At 40.8% G+C, this 21,979-nt stretch overlaps 1 protein-coding gene across 1 annotated transcript; it reads left to right on the top strand.

Moving 5' to 3' along the window:
• Positions 1 to 3,097: 3,097 nt before the first annotated feature.
• Positions 3,098 to 11,663, top strand: sack1b (scaffolding CK1 anchoring protein B). Its single transcript, XM_085800254.1, has 5 exons — positions 3,098 to 3,295; positions 5,548 to 6,021; positions 7,659 to 7,823; positions 8,188 to 8,312; positions 8,637 to 11,663. Exons 2-5 carry the CDS (start codon positions 5,572 to 5,574, stop codon positions 10,585 to 10,587), a joined length of 2,691 nt encoding a protein of 896 aa, XP_085656380.1. The 5' UTR covers positions 3,098 to 3,295; positions 5,548 to 5,571; the 3' UTR covers positions 10,588 to 11,663.
• Positions 11,664 to 21,979: the final 10,316 nt, after the last annotated feature.

Consider the following 21,979-nt stretch of genomic DNA (forward strand, 5'->3'; position numbering starts at 1 on the left):
CTTTTATGTGAACATGCTATTACAGAAAGCTGCTCAGATTTGGAACATTAGTATTATCATCCAGGGTGGTGATTTAAATGATGCATGATAGGGGTATGAATAATGATCAGTACAGGCTATGAAATTTAAATTATAATTCTTTGTCTACTCAGTTGGCTCAGTCTCTGTGGTATTTTCCACAAATGAAAAATATTTGTTTTTGCAGTCTAACACAAAAACACAAAGTAATGTTGGCATGATAAAAGATTATTAAATGCTTTTGAGACTTATTTTCCCAATGTGTATTTGCAGTTTAGTCAATGGTGTCCTACAAGCTGATGTCAGTGCTGCATCTAGCTGATCAAAGGCCCATCACTACGACACCATGCAGCATGTCACTTGCTCAGACTTGTTTGCAGGAGCAGAAGAACAAACTGAGGAAGTGATCCTACTTTGCACAGAGCAGGGATACGGTGTCACAAAAGGTGACTCACAGGGAGGGCGCTTGAGGAAAAGAAACTCCCTGTGACTTGGTGCACACGTTACTTAATCTACACACACCCAGATTCAAGACACTACAAAACAAAAGTGCACATATCTTGTTCTTTACGACACCGTGCAACTATTATCAATAGTCTGATCGAATATCATGACTGTGTGAACAGCTTTCTTCAAATTCTTTTCTACAAATGAGTCATTTGGAAGATGGGGCTGAATGATTGCGGTTACATCGCAGTAAATTTCCATTTTTGCTTTAAACTAATTTAAATGATCATATTATGACAATGGTGTTTCAATTTCCTGACTTTATCTTGCCATGCGCATATGACACAATAGAGACGGCAGAGGGAACAAATCTCATATGTTGCTGACATCAGTGAAAGTTAATTTCATAAACTATTTAATTAGGACGGATCAAAGTGTTAATAAAGAAGGAAGCCAGACGTAAACAGATGAGACAGATCCAAATGTATTGATAATCTATTAATAATCCTTTAACAAAAGTGATTGACGTAGTTCAGTGACACTGCCAACCACACAGTAAAGATTCCTCGCTCATCTTCTCAAGGTCTAATCATTGTCTTTTCCGATTGAGCACAACATGGAACTGAACATAATCAAAGCATAGCAGGCTGTTATTATAATCATTGTTCTCTGTTGGAGGCTCAAAGGAATAATGTGACATTTTGGTAAATATGCTTGTTTGCTTTTTTGCAGAAAGATGAAATCATGGATGGTGGATAGCCACTTATTTATTGGCCTTGAGCTAAGCTACATAAGTCAAGACATGAATGTTAAAAGCCTCATATAAAGTATGTTGGTATGAATTACAGCGACAAATACTGAATTGCTTACAATCTTACAGCAAGAAAGCCAGAAAGCATACCCCCTTGGATGTTAACCTGCAGCTCAAACATAAACACACATGCTTTGTACATTTGCATGTGGTGAGGTCAGTGGTGCTTGCATGTCTGCGCTATAGTCAGTGAGACGATATGTTCATTTGACCAAATGTTGCCTAGAGCCAGTGTAATGTTTGCGTAGACCTGGAACGACCTGAAAAATACTTCGGAGCTGATAGCACAGGATCACTGAAGTTGGGCGTCTCCAGACTCTAAGGTTTCTCCAGTAGTGCAGGTCTGAAACATTCCTCTTTTCATTCTTATAGGTCAACTTATGGGAAGTTGTGATGTCTGATTAATGCATTTGAAGCCGGAACATTTGATTTTAGCTCCAAAATAACACGCATGTACACACGTAATTTATCAGGTTTATGTTGTTGTGAATTTTGACATTTTCATTATTGTAAATGTAGAAATTATATTTTCGACCTGGAATGCTGGTGTATGTATGTATGCATGTATGTACAGTATATACATGTTCACTGTCACTTTTACTGCGATTACCATGTAACCTTTGCCCCAGGCTGAGAGAACAAGTTGCTCTGCAATTTATTCTATGGCTAAACTCAATGCAAACCATATCTAATGGGCATGAGTGCAGTTATGCTGTTAAATGTGATTCAGAAAGATTTACAGAAAGAGAAAGCCAGAATAATAGAAACACAGATCCATGACAACAGCGCACACAGCTGTGTTAGATGTATGCATTCTATATAAATCTTTACCACAGGCTTTGGAACAAAAGGAAAGTCAAAGAAAATGCTGTTGAATAATTCAAGAATTTAATCCATCGAAAACATAACACTTTGAATGAATAAATCCACAGAGCTATGAACACAACAGACACTGAAACAGAGCTTGAATGTGACACCAGTCACCAATTCCTTCTATCTTGTGTTTTGTAAAATGAGTCATTTTGCCCTCATGGGAGGCTGCCCCTCAGTTATGTTCAATAACAATAAACATGTCTTATGGATTCATTATGAACAGAATACAGTAGATTCTATATTTTACATGAATGTGTAAAAAGCCTTAAGGCAAAAGGTCACACTGACCTTGTGCCTTAAAGCTTGAAAGGAGTGTTGTGACTGCAGCGCTTCCCCTGAAGAATACAGATGTTACACAACAGGCCAGTTTCTCAAGAGACATAGTGAGAGCTGACCAGACAGGTTGAGACATACCAAAAGTCCCCAACACCTACACTTTATAATAAGGAGGAGGAAATAGAAGAAAACTCATTAAATTTCAAATATTCTTGAGTCTCTCCTACATTTACAGGGAAATCAGCAAAAGCTCCCCACAGATGGAAGAACAGCTGCGTCCCCACCACAGTTTGGTTAGTTCCACCCTGATATTTCACCCACATGTCACATGAAAGCGATTCTTGAGCCTTGGCTAATTTAAGTTTATTTGGATGTTTGGGACTCCTCTATTTGAGAAACTTTTGCTTGACACACAAACCTAAAGTACACAGTACAGTATCTGGTGAACTGGAGTAAAAAATCCTGCCTTATTGTCTTAGTCTGTGTAAATTCACAGCTCTGGAGAGGATATTTTGGTGAGGTCCAGAGCATGAAGTATTCATCAAAGGCTCCCTGTGTATGTCATTATCTTGATTTTCGTCAGTGTGACCTTCGTCCTTGTATGAAGGAATGGAGGGGAGTGGCCACTTCTCTCAAACAGGTTTATGGCTGCCTGTGAGCAAGTTTCCAACCAGACCATTTGCATGTCAAAACTGGAATCCACACCCTCCATCTGCAGACAGCTTATCATGCTGAGGCACCTCCTTGTCTTTGTCTATTTCAGCTGGCAGACAGTAGCGTCTTCAAGTTCTGAACATAAACTGAACGTACATAAATCTAAGAGGAGTATTCGGGGAGCAGTCAAGAGGACTGGAAGTTCCCATTCTAAATGTAAGTTCCTGTTGTTCAACATAATATAACAGTGTTGTGACTTAGTCACACTCACTGCTTTTGAAGCTGCAGCGTGAAGCAGCTGGTCTGTAAGATTATCAAGCATCTCAGTTTGAAAGGAAATCTCCAAACAGTGGGGGTTTTGTCACAAAATGTTTCAATGAATATCCTGTTTGTACGGGATTATGATTAAACTTTGCTGTTCAATGTTTCTTTTACAGCTTGACATATCTATTCAAATAAGGCACACCAGAGTCAACCATCCAAATGTTTAAAACTTTGCTCAGAAAGTATAGTTGTAGGTTTGTGCAAGCAGAAAGGCAACGAGTCTTTAATAATTACAAAGAGGAAAGCATGTCTGTACTTTGGGTTATTGGCTCTCAGTGAGAGCTCTTCTGTCTGCATTGCAGTGGCAGTGGACCTCGACTGAAAGTTTAAACATTCACAAAATGCTTTCCTGTGCATGTTGGCAGAAGTCCTGTGCTATAAAATCACAGAGAAAACTTATTGTAGATGTAGATGATATGCCATCTAGCTATATCAAAGTAAACAACTTGAATCTTTAAAACGTCACCTGTTTCTGTCTGCATGTTTGCTTTGATCCGCTGATGTGATGTGATGTGATGCAATGATATCAAATATAATCACAAGTGAAAACATTTAGACATCATTAGACATGAAGGTTGTTTGTTCATTATAAACTGTGAAATGAATAGGAAACAATCTATTTACTTCAAGGTTTACAGCCTCCTTTAGACTGCAAACGTTCATTGAGGGTTTCATTAGGTTGTATAAAGGCAAAATTTAATTGTCCTTTCTTTTTTATTATATACTTTCTTTTCCTTTCCTTTATTTAATTATAACAAAATCACACTTATCCAGTCTGTGTAAAGCTCTAAACCTGTATAGTTTTTTCAGAATGTGTAGGACACATTGATCATGTATTGAGCATGTTATTACATGCTTCACCATGTGCTTTCTTTATTCCATGGTAATTACTGACTTTATTTTTCCCCACCTCTACTTAGATAGATAGATAGATAGATAGATAGATAGATAGATAGATAGATAGATAGATAGATAGATAGATAGATAGATAGATAGATAGATAGATAGATAGATAGATAGATAGATAGATAGATAGATAGATAGATAGATTTACTTTATTAATCCCAAAGGAAATTCAGGTGTGGTCAACTTAAGTACAGGTGCAAAATTTTCCTGAACAGGTAAAAAATTTGATATGAGTCACCAGTGACCTGTTGGATGTGGAATAGCGCTTTTAGAAATATAGTTATTTGTGAGGTATGTGGGGATGGTGCTGCTTTCAGACTGATGCACTTTTGTAAATGAGAATACAGACATATCCACAATCCCAGAGTAAACAAACACTGGAACCTTTACACAGACCCCTGTTTAGCTAAGAGCTAATTAAGAATTGCTTGATAATTAATTACAATCATGACATACAAATAATTCAGGACATGTTAAATGTGCATTTTATCAGATGGTTCAGTTAATTTCAGATCAGTGTCAGTCTTTTCTTAAGTAGAATAACTGTCTACTATATGTTCTCTATTTCAGCTTTTTTATTTTTCTAAATTGTTGATTTGGGCATTGGCACATACTGTAAGGAAGTTCACCACTGATAAAACAGATCTAGTTATTATCATTTGGTCTTTTTCTTCTAATAATCTTCATTAAATCAGAAGGTGATACTGTATAGATTTGTTTTTGGTACCTTTGGATCACTGCTCTTTCTTTGTATGCATACTTTCAGACACCATGGTGCAGTAATTTATTTGATTAATTGTAGTGTTGAGACAATCTGAAAGACTTTAGGCAATATTTCACCTGAAGAAGGTCCATGACCGAAACATCTAATAAATTGTCTTTTATTGCAAGTGCAGACAGTGTGCGGGTATTCTCCTTTTTTGGCCATATTTTAAGTAAGTATTGAACTGTGTAAGTACTGAACTGTGTAAATGTACAATGGAGGTAAATGCACAGATCTGGATTATCTTAGCTCAGCTAACCTTGTAAGCTATGCTTCCCTGCTATCAGACCATGATATTGTCATATATTGTATTATGGTTTAAAGGTTATTAGTATTGCCATACTCATAGCTTTACAGTGTGGCCTCTCCATGTGTGACATTACTTTATTGCACTCTACAATAGCCAGTCTTACAGTGCTATGTTTGTTCTCTGGTCGTCTGACACTTGGTCTTTGGTTTCTATTATCTATGACAGGTGTTACTGAAACAGTCTGGAGCGATGGAGTCTCCAGAGTTTTCCATGCTGTCATCCTTGAGAGGGGACTTTAAGTCAGAGGATTATATCCAGCCACACTACAAGGAGTCATATCGCCTGGCAATTGATCACCTGCTGAGCGACGGCAGGGATAGTTACCTTGAATTCCTCAAGGGGGAACGTATTGGGAGCTTCCTGTCAGAGGATGAGCTCCTCTTCATCACTGCAAACGCGGAACAGCTCACACTCGAAAATGAAACAGAAGAAATCAATGATTCGCCGGATAACCAGTCATCCTCAGGGACTTACTGGCCTCTCGACTCGGATGTGGACACGCCAGATTTGGACATTGGGTGGCCGGACGTCATGCATGAAATGATGCAGACAAATATAGATCTGCTCTTTCATCCACCAAGGCAAAACAGCCCCACCATCAAAGAGGTGATACGGAAGAATATCCAGGATGCAAGAAAGGTGATCAAAACTACCTGCAACAAAGTGCTGAGACACACACACACACACACACACACACACACCCACACCCAAACCCAAACCCAAACCCACACCCAGACGCATGGGCTCACACCCAAAGCCACACACATGAAAAGCACAGCAGCAAATTGGCTTAGATGTTATGTTTGATTTGTGAACTGTTCTTCTTTATATCTCACACACACCTTCACTCCCTCCCAGCAGCTCCACAGACCTTACTGCTCTCAGTTACCTTGTTGCTCTCAGTTGTCAGAGCCAAGAAGTGTCTGCTAAGGTTGCTGAGGTCAAAATCTGGTTTTGCAACCAGTAAAGTGTGGGAACTATTCATACGTCTGTTACACCATTATGGAGTCATGTCATGTTCTTTACAAAGGTAACGCCTCGGTTAGTTCTCAGACTCTCATGATGAATCATAAACTAGTTTTGTAACACAGCATAGTGGTTATGCAGTCAATTTTCTGCTGCACTGTTATAAGCATGTTTCCAATGTACTGGCTCTTAATTCAGGCAGAGAAACTATATAGATTATTTGTGTTCCTCTTAATTAAACCAAATTGTACAGCAAAAGACTGACAGAGAGGTCTGGACAGGAAAACATGCAAGACTCTGTTTCTCCCTGTTCCCCCTAATGCAGTGTAAAATCATCTTAATTAAATGCTGACGCAAGAGCCAGAAGATCTCGCATCTAACAAAACAGCAATTTTCATCAAATAATATTTATTTAAACACATTGATTGGGCATTGCACATATTTATCTCATGGTTCATTTAAGGGATAGATTATTTTTGTTTAAATATTGGGAAACCAATCAATTAACAGAGAAATCAACAGTTATGTTTCCTAAGAAAAAATGATAACAATTACATCCACTAACACCATTCCTAACAACAATTACAAATGACAAAAAGGAATAGCAAATAAACAGGAACCCGCAACAATAAAGCAAACGAAACAAAAAGGACAACAACAAAAAAGCGACAGTGCATACCCCCACAACCCCCACTCCCAACCCCCCCCAGGAGTGCATCCAACTGGAGTCTCAGGGATATATTCTTTTTACAAAAACCTCTCACACAGGAAATTAAAACAGTGAAATCAATTAAGGCAAAGCAACATGCAATATAGTTGGACATCAGTTCATTACTGAGCTAATTACATGCTACAGAGTCGTAATATGATATTATTGCCTCACCATATTTTGTGTTTTTACATTGCACATTATCACGATGAACTTTGACTGCAAATAAATAATAGAACAGACAGAGAAGATTTAAACCTGCCACTTGAATACTCAATAATATGTTCCAGGAAGGACAGAAATAAATTTGGAATAAATAAATGTTGTATTAATTAAAAAAATACAACAATATTTGTCACAGTTTTCCCCCTCACTTACATATACTAACTTGTATTGGCTACTTTTACTGTATGTACCTAGTCTGTCTCCAATTTTCAATAAAAACTCACATAACTCACATGTTCCATTTATGTGCATACATTTTGACCATGAGTGTTTTCTTTAATACGTCATTCACAGGTTTCCCAAGTGTGAAGCAGTTAAATGTACTATACCCGCTCCGGTCTTGACAACTCATGATTTATTCAACTTGTCCTCACAGGTCATTGCCATTGTGATGGACGTCTTCACCGATGTCGATATATTCAGAGAGATTGTTGATGCCTCAATACGAGGGGTCCCAGTCTACGTGCTTTTGGATGATTTCCATTTGAAAAGTTTTCTCGAAATGGTTGAAAATCAAGATGTAAAAATTCAACATCTCAGGGTGAGTATATGGCAATATTTGTTTCTCACATGGTTTACAGTGAACATTTTGTGAGGTGATAAAAAAGAACAACTTAGTCTTGTGAGTGTTGGAGCTCTGAAGTATAAATACAGAGCAAAAGTCTCAACTCGAAACCTGTTTTCTCCTGTTTGTTGGGTGGAGGCATAATCATTATGCGTGCAAGATACTAGAGAATCAAACACACCCTTTAAATTCCTCTTAAGTGCTTGTCACATGGCAGCAGTAATAACAACAACTCAGCAAATTCAGGCATTTCATGATTGACATACTTATTACGCTTTTCTCCAAACTCTGCCCGTGATCAATCTTTTCTGTTGCTTTCCTTTCATTCCTCTGATGACAGAACATGAGGGTGCGCACAGTGAAAGGTCAGGATTACCTCTGTCGATCAGGAGCTAAATTTCATGGGGCAATGGAGCAGAAGTTTCTTTTAGTCGACTGCCACACAACGATTTATGGCTCATACAGGTAAATGAAACTGAACTACAAGAGACCACTAAAGTGTACACATTCATAAAGCAAAAGCACTGCCTTTACTGTCACGCAACAATTGCTGTCATCAATTCTTGCTTTCTGAAACAGTATGTGGTGACTAAACATAAGAAAAAGAATTCTTAAAGTGCAAACACAACTCTTATAGTAGTACTAGTAATTTTGTTTAGTTATTTTTTGTGGTTTGAGCCTGAATTTCTTTTCAATAATATTTTACATTTAATCCCAATGCACAAAGCAACGTTTGTTTTGTCTTCATTAAAATGCTCAGCACTCATATATTTTTATGTTTGTTTATAGCTTCACTTGGTCATTTGAGAAGATCAATCTGAGCATGGTGCAGGTGATCCATGGTCATCTGGTGAAGTCGTACGACGAGGAGTTTCGAACGCTCTTCGCCCGGTCAACTGTACCAGCTGAGCTGAGCCCCCCGGAGGGCATGCTCCAACGCAACACGCTGCAAGGAAGCCAGATATTGCCAAAATCTCATTCTGCCCAGAAAATTGACCGGAGGGACCAACTGAGGCACACACTGGACACGGTGTATCGGAAGACTTGTGAGAGGAAACTGGGCACAAGAGACTTAGAGGAGAGGCTCTTGGAGGAGGAACCGAACTACCCCAGACCCTTGAATGAGAATGGGATTGGTGTTCAGAACCACTTGTCCCCTTTTCAGTCTGCAGAGGTGATGAACTTCTACAAGAGGCACAGCTACGCAGGGGAGAGACAAGAAGAAACCACGCCCCAGAACATGATGCCCAGAGCGAGCAACTGGAATATCTCCAGAGAAACAGGAAACGGAACAAAACACTATCCCATGGATTATTTACAAGCTCCACAGATGAACAGAGGACAAAACATACGTCAGTCTTACAATGGGAGTGACAAACAGGTTCTAAACACGCAGCAAAATATGCCAACATTCGAAAACACCTCCAAGGCGTTCATGCGCACTTTGCGGATCGAGTCTTACCTCCAAAAACCTGACGACCCATTTGGAGACTCTTGTGATTACTTAGACCAGTTTGAATCAAGGGACAAAGCTGGCTCCTACATGCAGGGAAGAATGAGGTCTTCCCTTGTTTTCAGGTCCAACATGCAGGAACAAATGGAACCAAATAGACACACAAACAACACCTCTCCTAGTATTACCTCCTCAGCAGCACAAAACGTCCCTTTGCACTACAAATCAATGCAGTGGAATCCAACAGCAGGTGACAGTAGAATGAGTAACGATGAGTTCATGTTAAAGAGAAAAAGTTTGCAGATTTTGGATGACAATTGTAGTAATGCAGGCTACGGCCCAGGGAGAAATGCTCACCCCTCTTTGTATTCCAGCTACGGCAGAGCAAAGGGTGGACAGATGCTTACAAGCCCTGATATCCTACCAGACAATTGGCACAAAAGGCACAGTGTGGCAGATCCAAGATCAAACACTGAGTACAGACATGAATCCTCAGGTCACATGTATGACGCTTTTTCAAGGATGCAGGTCCACAGAGGCACAGCAGGGATCCATGCACAGAATGGTGGCTATGGGTTGAATTTGAATGGAGATCAAAGGTCCATCTCCCATCATGATGTCAAGAGCATCACAGGCACAAAGGGTCCGCATTGGCAGGAGCCACCATCCAGGACTGTGTCTGCAGCAGTGCTGGATCTAAACAGCAAAGATGTGACAGCGAGATCCAACAGGATGGGCTCCCAGCACTTTCAACAGAAGAATATAATAAACATACCTGAGAAAGGGGAGGATTCAATTGGGACAGCGGAAACATCAAGTCTCAGGTCAAGTAGCAGCACAGACACTTTAACATGTGAGGATGAGAAGAAAACGTCAGGTAGCACGAGTGGGTCGGTCAGATCGTCCTCAGAGAACCAGAAGAGGTGGCTAAAGGACGACGACCACCTAAACTCAAAACCTCGATTTGCAACTGAGGACCATCAAGCACAGGCCTCTCACTCCAAAACAACCACACAGAGGAAATCCACCATTTTCGACAAAAGCATGAGGTCTGGCCTCGACATGGGCAGCTGGGGCAAAAACAGAGGAGCTGAGAATCGCCTGTACAGCAGATTTGAACCTTTCTGCTCAGTTGACAAGAAACAAGAAAGAGAGAAAACCAAAAGCCTCTCTAAAGGTGAGACAGCCACTGAACACAACCTCACCCGGGCTACAAGAGGACACCATGAAAATAAGCTGGAGAAATTCTTTCAAAGAGTGGGGAATCTCATACACAAGAACAAGTAGTGACAACTATTTTAGCAGCCCATACAGTCAACAATTAGACAATTACTATTGTACTTATGCACACTTGACTTGTATATGGACGTCTCCTTTTTCTGTATTTACGTGAGTAAGTTTTTAGCACTGTTTACATTTTCACCTCTGCTTCTTATGTGCACTGACTAACATCATCAAACACAACACAACAAATATTCGATTTTGTTTGAATACATACTGCAGATATTTATGCAGCATCTTTTCCAAACTGCCTTTGTGGCAGTCTTCCAATGACGCAACAACCAAGGCAGCTAATTCAAATATTGTTGACAGATGTTGCAGCACCATTTACTTATGTCAAAATGTCACAGACATATAATTTACTGCTGCTGGAGCGGGCGTGTACACATACCAAAGTGCTATGGTACATAATCACGGGATTGTTTTCCCTGACTATTGCTGTTGTCAAGGTAAAGATGCCTCATATACCCTATGACGGATATAACAATATGTCACTACATCCTGCTTTATGTGTCAGACGGAGGTGATAAGAATGCTAGAAGGGTTACAATATGTTTCTGAATTGATCATGTATTTTTTCTAGTAGAATTTCATAAGAAAGTAATAATAATGTATTCTATTGAATCTTTTATAAACCAACTGAATTTGAAATAATGGTGACAGGGCCCAACAGAGATTTTGCCCTTTGAGAGACATCATCCAAGGGTTTGTTTTATGTTAAGCGCATACCTTGCAGCAAAATTCAATGTGCACTGTAAAAATAATGAAAAATGCATATGCCCTCACAGGGACAAGGGTTTCAACTTAATATATCCCTAACTCAAGGTTTAAACACAGATAAACATGGCCTTCTATGTAAAAAAGAAATACATCATGTACATATTCATACTTTACACTTAGGTACTTAGTATTACAGCTGAGTATTCTGTGGTATTTTAAGTTGTTATTTTGACATTGCTCAGACGATCCATGTACTTTCTGTTGATGATGCTGATAAAATGTTGTTGAAATTGGATATGTGTTGATTTATGTCCAGAGCAGCATTCATTTACAATTCATTCAGTTACATTCATTTACAAGACGTGTCAAGTTTGAGACGCTGGCTCTGATTCAACGGGTTGGGTTTTAATTTCCAGAGATCAGCCTTACAATACAGGTTTTATGTGTGTGTCATCATCACCGACAATAAACATAGTAAATGAGGTGAGTAAGTGACTGAGCTGAGGCTATGTGTACATCCCGCTCTGTAAGATGGATGTGTACAGGTGTGTGTGTGTTGGGGGGGGGTTCTCTGAGTGCAGCAGAGACGGCTCCGTGAGACTGCTGTGAGCCTGACCACCTGTGAGTGCTTTGGGACGGGGCGGGGCGGTACCTGCTTTCACGTCGGAGTCTCCAAACCATAAACGTCTGTAACAACCCCCGAAAAAGTCGCTAGATTTGTTGCTAGTCGCTTTTGACAAAAAAAAAAAAAAAAAGTCACTAAGAGGGTTTGAAAAGTCGCCAAGTTGGCAACACTGGTTTTACACACTTTATAAAGCTGGCGGTTACTACTGGCTGTATCCAGGTTCTGAGCTTCTTTCAGAGAAAAAAGCTTGGCCTTGACTATGAGGGAGTCAGATGAACATTTGTTATGTGGTTGATGTTATAATGTGAACCCTTTACCAAACCTCTTTTTCAGACATTTTGTGAACATTTCTTTAATTTATGTTAAAAAAGTGAAATCACAGGAATTTATCTGTTTTTTTTTACATACAGAATCTGTCCCACATCCATTTATAGAGATATAGATCTATCTCTTCCTTGCAAAGAGTTGCAAAGCTATAACGTCTTTCCTTGCCTTTTTCCTGGGAAAGATGTTATCTCACATATTACAGTTTTATCTTCTGTACGCTGCACTCCCTTAGTTTATTCATCAGAAATCTAGTCTGAGCAGTCTGAATACCCCAACCCCAAGATAAACCCCAAACCGCAACAGCAGCAAAGACGTAAACAAACTTGATCATGACAAATTGTACAAGACAAATCCTTTATATCCCAACACATTAGTAGTTAAGCACAATCATCTCATCTCATGGCAGCAACGAAGCAGGTGTCCTGTGATAATGCTGCTGTGAAACCAACAAATGAAGTCATGAATGTAGCAGAAACATAGGCAAAGAACATGTACCCAAAGCCGAGCTTCACAGTCACTAGTATAGGAATAATCCCACAAGTCTAATTTTTGTTTTCGTGAGACAGTGTACACTGTGTCTCTTAATTTGGGGTTCTCTGCTCATCCAATTTAAAATAGTTTCTTAAAACCTGTATAGCTTGGGACTTTGTGGTAACATGCAATTTCCCCTTGGGGTGAGTCAGTAGGCAGCAAAGATCCACCTGCACACAGTTTGATTGGCATTTAAACAAAACCCCACATCAACAGGCTTTGCTGCTTTCCTACACAGCCATTGAATAAAAGCCAGGTTTTAGAAACATCCTCTGAAAACTGCACTTGGACCTGCACATTGAACTGCACTTAGATGGAACTTTTTTTTTTCTAGTTTTATTGACTCCTCAAAGTGCTTCACATTTACAAACTGCATTCAATCTTCCACACAGACATTGGTTTGTATGTGCATTCACCACTATTCTATTATAAAATGTTGTATGTGGGATGCAGGACAACAGGATATGCTTTGTGGGACTCCCAGAGGCCAGGAGAAAAAACCCTGACAAAAAGTGAAATATTCATTTAAAAGTAAATGTGCTGTTCAATCTAGAAACTGTAGTAAAACATACTCCTGGAAGCTAATGCAAACTCACTTGGGACAAACAGCCCATTGCTCGATTTTGAAAAACCATGTCAGACAACAGCCATTGTGGAGAGTTTGACTCTGCCTTGTGACGTCACTGTCATTGTCCAGTCAGAATCAGGTGTAAAACACAGTTCTCTGTTGACAGATGTTCACGAAAGCACCTTTGCTCTGTTACCACTGATGTCACAGAGATACAAATCTTTTCCAATTAAGGACAACCTTGGATATTTATTTTACAGGTGTTAAAACTACAAAAAAAATCATAGGAATCAAAATAATATTGAGCCCAAATGTTACCTTGTTCCATCCCATTATATCTAAAAAAAAACAAAATAAATCCCCTTCTCAATATCTGAGAGCAAGAATAACAGCCTTCTCATGTGATGCAATTCAGCCTCCTCTGCTCTCTTTGCCACAGACGGTCTCTCTCCCTTTGATGGTGATCTTTAGCTCATTCAAAATACAACATCAAATTTATTACATACAACTAAAGAGCATCTTCTAGCTCCAGATACTGAGTTTGACAATGGTGAAAGGATGTCACTTGGTGCTGGTTACAATGCAGCTCACATCCTGAAATTGAATTCACCTCTGGGGTGAGTAGATGTGACCTGATTGCACTGTCGCTGTCCTAACGTGATGGGGGAAGGGAGGGAGGAAGGGAAGAAGCTCCCAACACCCTCATTGTCTCCTGATCACAATGAGCTTTGGAAGATTGAGCAGGCAGTTTTATCTAGAGTCGATTAGTTTAATTGGACCAATAATAGAGGGGTTTCTTCCTCCTGTGTGTGCTGATAAAAGTACAGTATTTAGTGGAGTCCTGGGAATCAATTTAGAAATGACAAAAGATGTGAGGCATAATCATGACAGAACTAAATTTGTGTTTTTTTTGCATTAACTATACGGAGCAGAATAGCATCAAAACATTTCCCTCTGCTCAGATTTCGCCTATACAGCATCAACGTACTGCAGATTTACTCTGCTGTGGATGTGGTGACATTTTCAGGTTCTCCCACACAGTTGATCCTATCTTTGACATTTAGCACACAACATGTACGGTCACACATTGCCAGAGTTTAGAACCAAGAAAGTGTCTCGCAGCTGCACAAAGAAAAAAGAAAAGACATATTAATGAGTCATGACACACGAAGTTTGAATGTGTTAAGCTGTCACACTTCATGGGTCCAGCTCCACCTGCTGGTTATGAGCTGACTGAATGCTTCAGCTTTTCATCCACTTAAACACATACAATTTTGATGAATAAGTGGATCATACATCATAATGTATGTTGGATTACAATAAATTGTGCTGTAGATGTATGGCACTGCTGAAGAAGACATTCAACTGAGTGAGCTTCTACTATGGGCTTAGACTAATGGCTAATGGCCGAACTAATGGCTGCATGCGACTGTGTAATTACTGTCTGGATCAGAATGTCCAGCTTTTGCTCTGACACTTTTGAACTTGACATAATTATTATCATTGTGCAAGAACATACTAATCCATTCGCTTTATGCATGTTGAAAGTCTACTCTGACAGATGCTTTTATCCAAAGCAACTTAGAAGTGAGGGACAACACTAAAAGCTTCGGTCCAATAGGAGACCTTGGTGTGAATGCATTGTTTCAATAGATGCAAGGGGATTGAGAATGCACCACAAGAGTAAGGTATCAGCCATCACTATGTCACTATGTGAAAGTGTGAAAGTTTCAGTCACATATCATGTAATAAACACGATATTGTATTATAGTGTGAGAGCCAGCGGAGTGATCAAGTGTCTAAGAATGCAGGGCATTGAGCCGTGAGGCAGGTAATGCTGAAAACTGAATGAGACCTAATTAAATCAGAGCTGTAATGGGTTGTTATCAGGAGCAGGTACTAAAAGACGATTACGTCTAGTTTCAAAATTTCTGCAAATTATCATGAACATCATCGACTGTGGCCGCATGAGAAACATACGTTCAGTCATATGTAAGATCTGATCAGTACCAACCCGACATACACATCATTAAGACTAGGTCAAATCAATATATAATACATTTGATCCGTTAAGTTAGGAATTGGAGGCAATGAAAGCTTCATGGACAGTTTCTCAAGTTGCAATGATGATTTATAAACATTTTCACATTGTAAGGTATCCCTGCAGCAGCATGATGTCATCTCCAAGTCTCTGACTATCAGCTATTTCACATCTTTAGAAAGAGCCACCAGAATCATGTGCTGTAATTACTCATTAGTTCAAATGTAAAGACACCATTTAGCATGTGGCGTAATAACCTCGCCTGACAATCTTTCTGATTGGATAATTGATAACTCTTTGGATGTCATTAAGAGGGCAAAAAATGAGCCAACATTATAGGGACACTAACGTACAATTAGTACACTCCAGTTTCCATTAGGGAAGCACAGAGTTAAATATCTTCACCTCATATGAGATCGAGGATTTTAGAGGCTGAGGGTGTCATGCTAACCAAGGATAGAACCAAATTGGTGCTTATTTGCAATCATCCTTTAAACCTGGACTTGCTCTGATCTCCAGAGAAGAGCTCCCAAGGCCGAGCACTTGCCTTTAAAGTCATGGCTGAGTAATTTTTTGTTATGTATCAGAGTCTTGATACTTTATCAGGGCTCACTGATCAATAGCGAACACACAAGAAAGGTCAAGTGAATGGGGATCATTGGTGTTGCAAGTGTTTGTGAGGCGCTTTAATTAAAGACAGTCATTATCTAGTACAACTTGTTTCAGCTCCAGAAATGACAGCGGGAAATTAATTAACCAGACTGTGTTCCGATAAGAGGTATTGATAGATATCACGTGACGTCACACAGCGTTCGCAGCCGGTCACAGCGCCATCTTGGGTACCGACTTCCAAAGGCAGTCTATGGGCTGTGACATCAAATCTCACAAAAATAGTGGATAAACCTTTTTTTATTACATGGCACTATTGAATGTCGTATTCCGATAATTTATTGATATTTCTGATATTTATTTACATCTTGATTTTGCATTTAACAGTCTGTTATTCCTGTTTAACAGATCGTTGCTAAGTAAAATACACAGTTGCTAGGGACGCCGCTCTGATCAGCGCAGCACAGAAAAGAGAAACGATGCAGGATATTTACTTTGTTTCATTTTTACCGTCATTAAACAGCTTGGGAGACATGTACGCCAAGGGAGCCTCACTCTACTGAGTGTGAGCAGCACGTACGTTCACGTTGCTTTCGTGAATTGTAAACACACAGACGGCCCCTCGGTTTTAGCGTCCAGCAGTTTAGCGGCTAATTCAACTACAGTGATGGATAACTCTACCGGAGAGGCTCAACAACTTCATGAGCTTCATATGAGGAATAAACAGCAGCTTTTACCTGACGGGAGACCGACGCCTGAGCTACGGTAGCTAACAGCTAGCAGCTTTTACCTACTTTCTCTCTCTCCCTCCCTCCCTCCCTCCCTTTCTTACACACGCACACGCGCGCACACACACACACACACACGGCCCAGGTTGTCTGTCATATCTGTTGTAAACCTTGTAATAACAGCTTGTTGAGTACAGTTAACACTATTGTTGCCTCAGTTTGAGTGTGGATTAATAGTTAACGGTTTGTTTAATGTGAGTGGTGGTCATCGCGTCCTGATGAGTTGGGTTTTAATAACAGCTGAGCTGATAACGTAGCTGTGTAGATGGTGTGGATTGTGAGATGACCAAATAATCGCGCCTGTGCTCTAATAGCCGCCGGGGTCCGACCTCATTGGCATAATAAACGCCGGTTCAATTAAACGCCCGGGCGATTAAGTGTTTACCATAGTCTTGCACAGAAAACAAAAGTTTTTTTTAACAGCGCTTCACCGGCTCTCACCTCTTCTGTCAGTCAGCCCCTCCTCTCGCTCTCTCTCTCTCTCGCATGCAGGCGCACACACACACACAGACACACAAACACAGGCGCGCTAGACTGAGGAATATAGGGATATGGATAAATGCGCTAATGTACAGTGTTGAAATTACCGCGATCGACCCCCCCTTCCGTTATCATTCATAACACTGCTCTGATCAGCTCCCTGTGTCGTGGTTACACAGACAAACTGTCTTTTTATTTATTGTCTGATGCGTCGGGGAAAAAAGTAGTTTTGTTCCAGTGTTCCTATGGTGACCTCCTTGTTCTTTGCATGATGGTTTGGTGCTGCTCATTGCAAAAATAAATTGTAGCCTGTTGCAAATACGCGCCTGGTTCTTATAAACGCCTGGGGTCCAAGTCGATTTAGCATATTAAACGCCCGGGCTAATAAATGGTCATCTACGGTATTTGTGCAAACCATTGTGCAAAACCTGTTTGTTGTGCCTTTTTGCGTGATAAGATGATTTGCCGAATTCTTCTTCCATTCCTGCAGCCTTTTGTCTCAATGTTAACGATGGCAAAATGTCCAGATATTTTATTACTTTATGAAAATGTCTGTGAGTTAAAAAAGAAAAAAGAAGTGGGCTACGCATTTTTGATTTGATTTGGCTTTTCGTGTATTTGGTTAAACACATATAAGTAACAGGAGAGAGACAGTGAGCGAGAGAGAGAGAGAGAGAGAGAGAGAGAGACGAGGAGAGAGAGAGAGAGGTCCGCTGGGTGAGCTAGATTAAGTTTTAACGGGAGAGAGAGCGGCGCACCGCGCTGTCAAAGCTCGTCTCAGCAGAAAGGTGCTGGAGGTGTGTGCTTTCAAGGCAAGGCCATCAAAATGAGAAATATCCATATCCAAACTACATCAGGCAGCAGTCTCTAGTCAGAGAGAATGTGGCTGCACTGAGCTGAATAGAGGTTAACTCAGTGTTCGGTACCCAGCATGGCGGCGGCCAGGTGGAACGTACCGTGACGTCACGTACTGATAAGTATCTAATAGATAGCTTTCAGTGACGTCACTTCCCAGGGACCTGGCGGTCAAAAGCAACATTCCAAAGTGGCCCCGCAATGGACTTTCTATGGACAAACAACCGAGTAATGACTTAAATCATCTGCCAGCAGCCGAGAAAGAAAGATATAAAAACAGCTTTGAAGTTTTGGGCACTTGTGACCCATATTCAACACCAGCTGCTGTATACCAGCTGTTTAAAATGACCAGTTCCCTGCCGAAGCTCGAGTTGGGCGATGTTTACATTTACCTGGTGGAGAAACCATCATCCTCCACCGCTTGTAACCATAGACTGTAAAAAGATATTTCCGGTGTTATGGCTCAACTGGTGTCTGATTAAAAGCCCCATTTTGTAGTTTTTTGATCTTAAAATAATGTTTCTGAACTCGTTGAAGTGGTAGAAATGTACCTGTAACTTTCCTGTGCGGGAACACCGTCCTGGTACCGCAGCTCCGCTGAGCTCCACAGTCTGAGCTCCAGCCCACTGAGCCCAGGCTCCCTGCTCCTCTCACCCACAAACCAGAGCCCTTTAGCTGGGCTGCACGGTGACCAGCTGCCCCCCCTTTACCCCCCGGAGCTTTGCTACGCACCGCTACCGACGGCAACGATGACGGCGGTCCGATAGCAGCGGGACCGGCGGCGGCGGCGGCGATGGTAACCCGGCGGGACCGCCCGCCACCGGACACGGCAACAGCACCGCCCGCGGCGGCAGCGACACGGTAGGTCGGGACCGACCGCGGCGCGGCGAGGACGATGTTGTTATTGTATTTTCAGAGTGTTTTCCATTACTTCGTAACTTTAAGATGACAGGCTTTGTCATACTGTGCAGTGTTGTGCAGAGTGAGAGTAGTGTGGCGCTGACTGACTGTAGGTTGCCTGAACAGGTTCACTCACAGAAGCTATTCGCTGCAGTAACATGTGAACTGCGGCTTGATTTGTGAATTTGTGACAAATCTGCGGACGGAAGTGCAGCACAGCTGTTGTTCGGTACGGTAACCAGTTAAATCAGACACCAGTTGGGCCATAACACCGGTATTTTTGAAGCAGCAGGGTGCAGTGTGTGTTTTTCTGCCTTGTCCTAAGCCGCAGACAGCGGGGAAGTGGATTGTTTTGACCGCCAGGGGGGCGTTCCATACGAGCCGTGACGTCACATGAAAGCTGATATTTCTGTTACACAGTACAATAAACATTGATTATTTTTTTCTATTTTTAATCCATCTCCATTCATTAGAAACTACAATTGCCATTAAAAAAGTTTAACATTTAGTCCTTCTTTTAATGCCTGTTTTTGCTGTGTCCAAACAAAACAATGCTACACAGACAAGCACTGTGTCACAATGAATGAGTAATGAGCAACTGTGAAAACAGACGATTTTGCTTCATGTCAGACATGAAGAATAAAAAACAACAACTGAAAGTTTAGGAAAACAGCTCAATCTTGTCAATCTCTGCCAAATGAAGATGAAAACCAAGATGGAAAGATCAATAAAAGCAAAAGATTGGATCGGGTCTTATCATACACAAATCTGACTGTGGTTTCATGGCAACCATGGACGGGAGGTAAAGCTTTAAATTCACAGGCCACTTTGCAGTCTCTTCTTTTTACATGACACAATGATAATGAATTGGAGGCAAAATGTGACACCTGGGTCTGATCAAGGTTGCAGATACTCCACAACAATGCACAGTCATTTAGTTTCTGGTCTTCCTGTGAGCACTGAGGGGAAATTATGCCTGACACCTTTGCTGTGTTTCCTCATATAGTTTTTACAGCAAATAAATCGGACTAAAGGAGAAAAAATGTGCTGGATCACATTGTGCTCCTTTGGCGATGCCTCCAATATATAGGAGCTGTATAGCAGCTATACTACTATACATTTTCAGCTCATCCTTCACCTCTAAACATCACGAGTTAATATTTAAAGCAGAAGTAAGTGATATATTTGCGTTAATATAAGTCTTAAATAGCTATATCTTCCGACAGCAATCACTTACATAGAGTGTTTGGACCGAAACACGGGTCTCTCAGTCCCTCTGCTCTGCTCTGAGCCGAGGAGAAAACATTTATCGTATCCTACAGTTTTTATCCAATGAGGAGAGAGAACGGCATGCAGGGCTGTGTGTGCAGCCAAGGGATGCGCCTGAATGTGGTGACGTAGGGACGAGGACTGTTATGGTGCGTTCAAGGAAACTCGTAACTCGTGTTTTTCCGACCTGTGAAGTCATACCAGTTCAATCTGGTACGAGTTCACGGGTCGGAAGTTACGAGTGGCCGTTATAGTGACTTTCACAGGTAAAACTGGTCGGAAAAACACGAGTGGGTTGCCTGAAACGCTACAAAGTCGTAAGTTGTGACTTGAAGCTGTAATTTACGGTTTCAAAAGCCTACCTGGAACGCAGCATTAGCCAAAACGACCGGATCGCTTACTTCTGCTTTAACAGCTCTGATTTAGCCTGTAGGCATGAGAGTATAAGCTTCTCAATTAACTCTCAGCAAAAAAGAAAATAAGTTTATTTTAATTGTCAATCAATTGATTCCTTTCATATGGAGGCATTTCAGGCTGTTTAGCGAGAAAAGCCAGATAGCGTGGGTTAGCATGGTCGCCTTAAAGCAAGAAGGTTTGAAGAGTTTGAACCCCAGGCCGGAGGTGTTTCTGTGTGGAGTTTGGATGTTCTCCCTGTGCCTGCATGGTTTCTCTCCATACTGTGCACACTTGGTTGATTGCGCCAATAGGGATGAATGTGTGAGGTTGCATGTTTCTATATGTCTGTGATAGACGGGCAACCTCTCCGGGGTGCACCCCGCCCTCTCACCCTATTGGATCCTATAAGGAAGTGGATGGATGGGAAGAAACAGAAGCCAAGAATTTCAAGTATACAGAGAAGAAAAAATGGTTGAAAGTTTCAGCTTTCAATTTTGTTAGCAAAAAAACATGGTAAAACCTACACTGAAAAAATACAAAACAAGTGAGCTAAGACTGAGAAGACCACGACTGCTGTGCTTGTGGAATAAAGAAAACCCTGAGAAATGATTGAAATGATGAGTCATTTTTAATGATCTTAGCAGAGACAGTGGACTTGTACAGAGTCAATAATAAGTCTCCACATGAAGAAATGACGCACATCACATTTACACAACAGAGTCAACAAGAAACCTGCAAAGAGGAAACACCTGCTGCATACAATGGAATTACAGCTACAATCTGGAACATCTTATTAGATATGGTGATAGTTCCAACAGAATTATGTCTATACCTCTGTGTGCTCCTTAAAAAACTAATAAGCATGTTTGCCTCTAGCTCCTTGCACTTTCAAACCAAATAAGGACATTTGTGTTCAAAGTTAACTTCCACCACAGTATTGTAAATATATCCACTTTTACATCATTAATCGTATCCAGTTTGATCTGGCGATTTTAAAATCCATTTAAAAGATGGCATTTGGGACATGATCGGTGGCTCTTCCGACAAGGCTGACAGGGTGCATCATGCATGGATGAACAAAAACTTGTTCCCCTCCAATTTGATTCATTTTGACCTCAGCTGTCATCAGCCATTTAGGCAGTTTTGTCTCATTTGTCTCACTCCATGTTCCGGCCACTTTTATCTGAATCCACTTTTCTCACCGTAGCCATGCTGTCAGTACAGAAAAATACTGTGTAATACAGCAGGGTGTTTTAATTTGTACCCATTGTGATGGTAAGAAAAATAAC

Source organism: Trachurus japonicus, chromosome 15 (genome assembly GCF_045865225.1).
Source record: "Trachurus japonicus isolate A0001 chromosome 15, Traja_1.0".
In the NCBI taxonomy this organism is placed as follows: domain Eukaryota; kingdom Metazoa; phylum Chordata; class Actinopteri; order Carangiformes; family Carangidae; genus Trachurus; species Trachurus japonicus.